This window comes from Littorina saxatilis, linkage group LG3 (genome assembly GCF_037325665.1).
Source record: "Littorina saxatilis isolate snail1 linkage group LG3, US_GU_Lsax_2.0, whole genome shotgun sequence".
Taxonomy (NCBI): Eukaryota; Metazoa; Mollusca; class Gastropoda; order Littorinimorpha; family Littorinidae; genus Littorina; species Littorina saxatilis.
Genome location: NC_090247.1, coordinates 73,563,554 through 73,573,823, shown reverse-complemented (window position 1 = coordinate 73,573,823; position 10,270 = coordinate 73,563,554). Strand labels below are relative to the sequence as shown.

Genomic DNA, 10,270 nt, shown 5'->3' with positions numbered 1-10,270 from the left:
TTCCAATAGCACTTTGTTTGTGCGCGTAATGTTACATGACACCAACATTTGTGAGAAAACAGGTGATATCGCTATGATCGACATAATTAACCGGATTACAGTCCGAGCACGCATTGCCATGGCTTCACGACAGGCAGTTAGCGCCCTTATTCATTAACATAATGCTATGCTTTGTCTCCCTATTATACATCCCGCAAACATCGTGGGAAAAGTTTCTGCATTATAGAAAACAGAAAAGTGCATTCAAATAATGTGCATTTTTAAAGATGTTGTTTGTCAAATATTAACTGTACCAAACCATCATTTCGGTTGAGTTTTCTTTTCTTACCACATTTCAGCTTCCGACTAAGGAGAAGAGTGGATAACATTGGATAGAGTCAAACGAAATTTCAGTGGCTCCAAATGTATCCCTGCATATAGATCTGGAATATATAACTATTCGTGTGAAGTCGAAAGTAGCCTGTGATTTTAAAAAAGAAAAAAATCAATAATGTGAGGTTGCTAATTCTATTCCCCTTAGCTTATCAACTTTCTGTAGGAGATCAAATACATTTTGGTAACCGTATTGAAAGTATCTGTTCAGTGCGCTGTTTGCTCATACAGTCATTAAACACCCCCCCTCCCCTCCCCCGCCCCTTCCCTTCTCCTACAACCCCTCTGTGTGTTGTGTTGTCTAAATGTGAGAGTAACGCGGTTATCCCCCTTGTCACTACCGCTCCACGGGAGTTGTTCCTCTTGCCGAGGAAGGATGGCATCACTCGTCCCTAAATCAATATGCATGTGTATCTATCAATAATAATGGGTTTTGTGTGCACACCTCCTAGTTCTTTGAGAGATGTGGTCGACGAGGTGTGATCATGTTGTGTCTCTGGTATGCTCTTGCAGACCTTTGTTTGTTTTGTCCCCCCCCCCCCCCCCCAACAGAGCATACTACCTCTACCTGGCCCTAGATTAACGAACTGGTCCTATGAGGACGTCAAAATCAAAATCAAAATCCGATCTCCCAGGTCAACTTATGTGCAGACCTGCTAGTGTCTTAACCCCCTTCTTGTGTACACGCAAGCACAAGACCAAATGCGCACGGAAAAGATCCTGTAATCCATGTTAGAGTTCGGTGGGTTATAGAAACACGAAAATACCCAGCATGCCTCCCCCGAAATCGGCGTATGCTGCCTGAATGGCGGGGTAAAAACGGCCATACACGGAAAAATCCACTCGTGCCAAAAACATGAGTGAACGTGGGAGTCTAAGCCCATGAACGAAGAAGAAGAAGAAGAAGGTCCTATGAGGGCGTCAAAATCAGCTGGTCAGGCAAACCAATGTCGTCAGCAAATGAGAGCAGAGCTTTAAAGGCTACTTACTTGGCGTAAACTCACTCCTGTTTGATCATCTTTTAATCTGTATGAAATGTGACTGTTTGATACACTTCCTTGCATTAAAGCAACGTATCGACTGGTCGACAGGGCGTGGTGACGGGTCAGTTCGGACCGTCCTTCCTGGACCTGCAGCTCATCACTCACACCAATGTCCAGCAAGCTTCGGCCTTCTTCACGGCAGCCTCGGCAGGTAGGTAGGTAGGCAGGAATAGTGGTGATGATGATGATGGTGATGATGATGATGATGATGATGATGATGATGATGATGATGATGATGTGTACACTACATTGGGGTGTGCACGTTAAAGATCCCACGATTGACAAAAGGGTCTTTCCTGGCAAAATTGTGTAGGCATAGATAAAAAATGTCCACCAAAATACCCGTGTGACTTGGAATAATAGGCCGTGAAAAGTAGGATATGCGCCGAAATGGCTGCGATCTGCTGGCCGATGTGAATGCGTGATGTATTGTGTAAAAAAATTCCATCTCACACGACATAAATAAATTCCTGCGCCTTAAATATGTGCGCGATATCAATTGCATAAAATAAAATAAAAATATAAAAAAAATCCCTGCGCTTACAACTGTACCCACGGAATACGCGCGATATAAGCCTCATATTGATTGATGATGATGATGATAATGATGATGATGATGATGATGATGATGATGATGATGATGATGATGATGATGATGATGATGGTGGTGGTGGTGGTGGTAGATCGAACACAAGGAACAAGTCCTTGTTTCTGATAATGTGTGTGCAGCTGACAGGAGTTATGAAAATTCAGATCACCTTGATGTAACCCAAGATCTGGAAGGACATTGTATTTCAATCTCTATGATCTCACGCTATTTAACACCTTTTAACAGTTTACACTGCTCACGACAAACTTTGCCTGTTCGCTATTGTCCGGTGTGATCTACGATGCTGCTGGTACTGCGTGTGCTGCCGATCGGTGTTGTGTATAGTGAGACCACCTCGATCTCACACTGTCACACTGTCACAGGCAACGTAGCGGGGTCACTGGTGTCCGGTGTGATCTACGACGTGTGGGACAAGTCCCTGCTGCTGATTCTGTGTGTGCTGCTGATGGGGGTCATGGCCCTGGTCCTCCCCTTCTGCTCGCGATACTGGGTCATGGTCGTCGCCTGTTTCCTCGTCACCACCTTCGGAGGGAGTGTCGGCACAGGTAAAGACATGCGTGGGTAGGGGGTGGGGTGTGGGGGTGGGTGAGTGTGTGTTTGTGTGTGTTTGTTTGTGTGTGTGTATGTGGGGGGGGGGGCGTGTGTGCATGTGTGTGTGTGTTTGTGTGTATGTGTGTGTGTGTGTGTGTGTGTGTGTGTGTGTGTGTGTGTGTGTCTGTTTTGTTGTGTTTTTGTACTGCCAAAAAATGTTTCAATACGTATAATGCCATGTGGTATCAAATCACTGTGAGTGATATTTAAAAACGGCTTGGCTGGTCCTATTGAATAGTGAAACTTGTTTATGCATTAATTTTGTTGATTGACAATTGTTTCAGTTGCCAAATCAATTCACCCTCCCTTCCCCCCAAATAAATTCACCCTCCCTTCCCCCCAAAAGAATTCCCACCCTACACACAAGAAAATAAAAATGGTCTTTTATCGGTCCCGGATAGCAAACTAGGTTCTATGGACGGTGACAAGCAACAACCAACCACCCAATCTCCCAACATAACAACCAACCACCCAGTCTCCCAACATAACAACCAACCACCCAGTCTCTCAACATAACAACCAACCACCCAATCTCCCAACATAACAACCAACCACCCAATCTCCCAACATAACAACCAACCACCCAATCTCCCAACCCAACAACCAACCTCCCAATCTCCCAACATAACAACCAACCACCCAATCTCCCAACATAACAACCAACCACCCAATCTCCCAACGTAACAACCAACCACCCAATCTCCCAACATAACAACCAACCACTCAATCTCCCAACATAACAACCAACCACCCAATCTCCCAACATAACAACCAACCACCCAATCTCCCAACGTAACAACCAACCACCCAATCTCCCAACATAACAACCAACCACCCAATCTCCCAACACAACAACCAACCACCCAATCTCCCAACATAACAACCAACCACCCAATCTCCCAACATAATAAACAACCACCCAATCTCCCAACATAACAACCAACCACCCAATCTCCCAACATAACAGCCAACCACCCAATCTCCAAACACAACCAACCACCCAATCTCCCAACACAACAACCAACCACCCAACATAACAACCAACCACCCAATCTGCCAACATAACAACCAACCACCCAATCTCCCAACATAACAACCAACCACCCAACATAACAACCAACCACCCAATCTGCCAACATAACAACCAACCACCCAATCTCCCAACATAACAACCAACCACCCAACATAACAACCAACCACCCAATCTCCCAACACAACAACCAACCACCCAACATAACAACCAACCACCCAATCTGCCAACATAACAACCAACCACCCAATCTGCCAACATAACAACCAACCACCCAATCTCCCAACATAACAACCAACCACCCAATCTCCCAACATAACAGCCTGGCCAGATGTGAAATGGTGGTCAACCCCAATCCTTTACACGGGAAAGACTGTGCTTTAAGTTCAACAAAAATGTGTAAAGTAGGCAGTTGGGAGGGTGTAACAAGAGCTTCAGACCATTACCTGTTTATCTCAACATTCTTTGACTGATAGGTTAAAGAAACGTTTGTACAACTTCGTTTGCATAAGAGAGTTAACGCCAACGATACAGGTGTCCTTATTTGGGGCTGACAGCTCGTTTGTTCCGTGCAGTGTGCAACGCTGACGTATTACGGACGTGGGGACTGCAGGGGGAGGCTGTGATGCAAGCTGCGCACTTCGCCTTCGCCTTTGGCGGCGTGGTGGCTCCCTTCATCACCCAACCCTTCCTCGCTCCGCGCAACATCACCACCGACCTCTGCAACAACCAGTCCCACCTTCACCTGAACCACACCGATGTCCTTTGTCTCGACTTTGTCCCTAGAAATGCCTACGACCTTCAGCTTCACTTTGACCTCAGGAGTACCGACGACCTTCAGCTTGACTTTGACCTTCAGAATGACCTTCGCTTTGACAATAATGTAACTTCTTACGAGTCCCCGCGTCACAGTCGAATCCACTTTGCTTACGTGATTTCCTCCATCATCAGTTTTTTGTCAGCGATTCCTCTGAGTGTGGAGTATGTCCGAGACTACTGCAGAACGCGGAAGCAAACGAAAAAGACGGAGAAAGACACGGACAATCTCAATAAATACGCTACCATTGCAAGTTCATCGGAAGAAGAAGGAAGAAACTACACCGAGAGAGGTGCAGTAGAAAAAGATAAGAGAGGTAGTGGCGGTGATCCCAGCGAGGGAGAAGAGAAGAGGAAAGCGACAACATCGGGTGGACTGAACCTACCCCGGGTGCCTCACGCCGTGGTGGTGGTGTGGATGTGTGTCTTCTACCTGGTGTTCGTGGCCGTGGAGATGACGGTGCCCTACTACCTGGCCACCTACGCCGTGCTGGAGATGGGTTGGACCAAGGCCCAGGGAGCCCTCCTCACCTCCGTCTTCTGGATCTCCTTCGCCTCTTTCCGCTTCGTCTCCATCTTCCTGGTCAAGGTCGTCAAGGCCGTGCAGCTGGTGGTCATCTGCCTGGCGCTAATGGTGCCCTCTCTGCTTGGGCTGGTGCTGGCGTCACTATGGCAACAAGACTGGGGCGTGTGGCTCAGCAACGCGGTGGGCGGGGCCGCCATGTCCGCTGTCTTTGCCAGCGCCCTCTCGTGGATGAACGCGGAACTGATCCACGTGACCGGAAGAGTGACGTCCTACGTCATCCTTGCGGCTAGTGTCGGTCCCATGTTGAACCCTCTTGTAAGTAGGATTGTTTTCGTTATCGGAATTTAGCGGCCAAATGTTTTCTGATTGAATTTACGAGAGTGTCTGTACTGTAAAGCGACTAGCTTATTATTTAACACCGATTCTAATATTCGTAATATTCATTTGTCAGAGTAAGAACTAGCCAGGTTGAAGGACAAAGGTTGATGATAAGTAATGTTTAACGCACTCACGGTAAAACCATTAGGGGCATGTTCCAGGGTTTGACCCCGACTTTAGATGGGGGAAAAAAAGAAAAAAAAGAAAAAGAAAAAAGAAAAGGGCAACCGTAAGGGAGGGATGGTTGTCGCGCTCTACCTCCCATCCCTCCCTTTCGGTGGCCCTTCTCTTTTTACATTTAGTCAAGTTTTGACTAAATGTATTAACGTAGAGGGGGGAATCGAGACGAGGGTCGTGGTGTATGTGCGTGTGTGTGTGTGTGTGTGTGTGTGTGTGTGTGTGTGTGTGTGTGTGTGTCTGTGTGTGTGTGAAGAGCGATTCAGACTAAACTACTGGACCGATCTTTATGAAATTTGACATGGGAGTTCCTGGGTATGATATCCCCAGACGTTTTTTTTCATTTTTTTGATAAATGTCTTTGATGACGTCATATCCGGCTTTTCGTGAAAGTTGAGGCGGCACTGTCACGCTCTCATTTTTAAACCAAATTGGTTGAAATTTTGGTCAAGTAATCTTCGACGACGCCCGGACTTTGGTATTGCATTTCAGCTTGGAGGCTTACAAATTAATTAATGAGTTTGCTCATTAAATTTGTCATTAAAATCGATTTTCCGCAAACAGATTTTAAAGTGATTGCATCGTATTCTTCATGACATTCTGAATCTAAAAATATATACATATGTCATGTTTACTCTTAAAATGTGATCACAATTAACGAAAATAGATTAATTAGTCTTACGATTAAAATTTAAGAAATCGATCCAAAAATGATTTCATCTTATTCTTTATCGTTTCCTGATTCCAAAAACATATAGATATGATAGGTTGTATTCAAAACAAGCTCAGAAAGTTAACACGAATACAGAAAAGCGCGCTTTCCTGCTTAGCACAATACGCTACCGCGCTATTCTGGCGTGTGCATATCACTGCGTTTTGCACGTGGGAGGTGAGCGATTTCCTTCTCGTGGGGATTGACGAAGCTTGAAGTCTTGGTGAAAAAAATACAGTGCGTTCAGTTTCATTCCGTGAGTTCGACAGCTTGACTAAATGTAGTAATTTCGCCTTATTATTATTTTATTTTTTATTTTTTCCCAAACTTTTGTGGAGGCGCTTTCAGTAAGAGTATTCCTTACAATGTATTGGTGTTATTGTAACGTGTTATTTGTGCTTTTCAACGTGATTTAGTAGCGGAAGAAAAAACCCACATTTGCGACTTCGGGCTGAATTAAGGACAGTGGTTACAAGGTCACGTTAATCCTTGTGCAGATACTGGGTCATCTGATCGAACAACAGGGCCCCATCTGGATTGCATACGTCTTGCTAGGGGAGGCAATCCTCAGTTTCACCATTTTCCTCGGCCTTCTCCTATTTGCTCGCCTCTACCTTCAGCCTAAATACGGCGCTTCCGGCAAGACGGGAAATGACGTCATCATCAGTTTCACTGCGGAGGATCAGCTTCCGCAAAACCTTACGAGTTCACTCGGTGGGAAAGAGTCGACGTGTTTGTAGAAGAGCGCGACTGTATTCATCATAATTATTAAGGTTTTAATGTTTTCCTTGTTGTACTTCTGTCGCATGGGCTCAAGGTGTTCAAGATAATGACAGTATTAGAAACTGGTCTTTTTCTACAGTATATGTAAGTTTTGTTTGACTTTCAAATTTGCCAAGCCGGATCTGCTTTAAGTGCCCATCACAGTGCCGATTGTCGTCCAACTTTTGACAGAACTGTTCAGAATTTTTGTTTTTACAAAATTGCTTGAAAGCTGTCGCCTTGTTTCAGAGGTTCCGTAAATTGAGCTCTGTCGTCGAAGCGCATGAGGAATAACAGACGCAGCCAATAAAAGAACGCGCACACAGTCTCCAACCAGTGAGCGCGTCAGGTTCCGACACTTTATTCTTCTTCTTCGTTCATGGGCGTTTCACTCTTTTTTTTGCACCATAGGGTTTTTACGTGTATGACCGTTTTTACCCAGAATACGCCGATTTCGGGGGAAGCATGCTGGGTATTTTCGTGTTTTTATAACCCACCGATCTCTGACATGGATTACAGGATCTTTTCCGTGCGCACTTGGTCTTGTACTTGCGTGGACATACAAAGGGAGATAAGGCACCAGCAGGTCTGCACAAAAGTTGACCTGGGAGATCGGAACAATCTCCACTCTTAACCCACCAGGCGGCCGCGGCCGGGATTTGAACTCACGACCTTCCGATTAGGACGCCGATGTCGTCCGACACTTTAAAATCGGTAAATATGTTGAAGAGATCTAAGGGGGGTTTCCAGTCGGACAAGAGTCAGTTGAAAATCGGGGCGATTTTTCACGTTGCCAACTTCTCGCCGATTTTGCCTCTTCTAAGTCTAAACAACTTGTAGCTACAAAAGTTGATTGAAAATCAGCAGATATGAACAGCGCTTTAAAGAGCGTGTTATGCCAGCTCAACCGCAAACGCTTGCAGTGCTCACGACAGTATACTACTACATTCTGATAATCATCGCTCCACGGCTATCGCCAGTTGTCTCTCTGACCGGACGCTAAAATCCTAGGCGAATCTATCAAAACAAGAATACAGAGTTATCTCCCATATGTTGTTCGCGAGCAGTGTTCGCGAGACGAAAATGATTGCAGATTGGCCGACTTCGACAGTGATCTCTGTTCTGTTCTTCACAGTTATGATAAAGACATCGTTCTAAGGTCAAAACAAGTCGAAATTTTGGGACTGCTGCCGGAAGGAGACCGTAATATATGGTTGCATCACTGTCAACTGGTTACAGAAAAAATCGTCTGCTCCAGCGAGGGCCGAAACCAAACGGTTGATTATCACGTGACACTTTTGCCATATTTAGAGTTGTTTGCACAGTAAACACAGCCGCGAAAAATAGCTCGTTTGAAACTGTCTTACATATCAATTCCTTTGTAATTTAAAAATTACACAACACCATGAAAAATCATTATCGACGATCGCGAATCTGCTTACATCCATAACACATTACGAAAAGATCTAAATATGTAAAAAATCGATTTCCTCGCCAGACAAGGAAAACCAAGGCATCCTGTCAGGGATAGAATGAGCCGAACTCATTTTGACCTGAGTTCAGGATGACTACTACTACTACTACAAGGATTTGTTTTTGCTTTGTTTTGTTGCAATACATGTTATATGAAGTCTTATATCGCGCGCGTATCTCCAGACTCGGACTCAAGGCGCAGGGATCTATTCATGCCGTGTGAGATGGAATGTTTTACACAATACACCACGCATTCACATCGACCAGCAGATCGCAGTCATTTCGGCGCATATCCTACTTTTCACGGCCTATTTTTCCAAGTCACACGGGTATTTTGGTGGACATTTTTTTTTATCTATGCCTATACAATTTTGCCAGGAAAGACCCTTTTGTCAATCGTGGGATCTTTAACGTGCACACCCCAATGTAGTGTACACGAAGGGACCTCGGTTTTTTGTCTCCTCCGAAAGACTAGCACTTGAACCCACCACCTAGGTTAGGAAAGGGGGGAGAAAATTGCTAACGCCCTGACCCAGGGTTGAACTCGCAACCTCTCGCTTCCGAGCGCAAGTGCGTTACCACTCGACCACCCAGTCCTTTATGCAATATTTTGTTTGGCTTTGACAGTTGTCAAGAATAATAATCAACAAGAACGATTAGTTATTTGACAGTTGTCACTTTGGTCTAGTATACATGCCACATCATGAAGTTTTCATTGCTCGTTAATTTCGATGATGTCTTTTTTAAAATAGATTGGCATGCCTGCTTTGGCAGTTTAATGAGAGTTCTCAATACAATTGTTTGCAAATTTGTTTTTCACTGCGTGGCAAATAAAGGAGCGTTCACGGCGATTAAACAAAGACACCTTTGTAATTTTTTAAATGTTGTTAGTTTTACTGCTGTTACCTTCTATATATATATACGACTTGTGTCTGTCTGTCTGTGTGTGTGTGTGTGTGTGTATTCGCCATGCACGGCCAAAGTTCTCGATGGATCTGCTTCAAATTTGGTGGGCTTATTCAGAGAGACCCCGGACACAACCTCATCGATGAAATATTTCAACACGTGCTCTCAGCGCGCAGCGCTGAACCGATTTTGGTTCCACCTCAGCTACCCGGGCCCCCATACCGACACACCAAAGCCGCTAGACCACATCACAACGCCAAAGTTCTCGGTGGATCTTTTTCAAATTTGGACACCGTATTCAGCTACACCCCGGACACAATATCATCGATGAGATATTTCAACACGTGCTTTCAGCGCGCAGCGCTGAACCGATTTTGGTTTTTCTGTTCATTTCACCATTCCCAGTAACTCTTCCTTATCTTCTCCAGTGTTTTGCGTTTATCTCCCTTCCTTCGTGTGGCTTCAATCCATATTCCCGTTTCTACGTTACTATTTTTAGAATGTCATTGCGCTGTCCAGAACGCTTCCCTTGCACCCGTAAGTAGTTCTTACTGTCAAAGTGAAAAGGTCGAATCAATTTATAGCCACGCGAAAAATACACTGTCACCTATCTCTATATATTTATAGATATAGATATACATATATATATATACGGCTTCTCTCTGTGTGTGTGTGTGTTTGTGTGTGTGTGTAAGCAACACCTGTGGATTATAGAGTTCTGTTTATGATGGGGTCTGGCGGCTTTTGTCTGTCATGATATCCATTATTGGGAAATCACCACACACAGACCCAGGTCCAAAAGCCTTAAAATACAATTATAAAAAGGCGGACTGGGCAGTTTTCAAGGACGCTGTCACTAAGTCTGCCGATGCAC

At 44.8% G+C, this 10,270-nt stretch overlaps 1 protein-coding gene across 1 annotated transcript; it reads left to right on the top strand.

The window, feature by feature from the left end:
* Positions 1-1,463: 1,463 nt before the first annotated feature.
* On the top strand, positions 1,464-9,352 carry LOC138963225 (sodium-dependent glucose transporter 1A-like; the record flags this gene model as incomplete). The annotated part of the gene is given in 4 exon segments (XM_070335284.1): positions 1,464-1,566; positions 2,388-2,570; positions 4,222-5,303; positions 6,753-9,352. Coding segments are annotated over 4 exon segments (1,611 nt in total), but the record flags the coding sequence as incomplete, so codon positions are not given.
* Between the last annotated feature and the right edge of the window lie 918 nt (positions 9,353-10,270).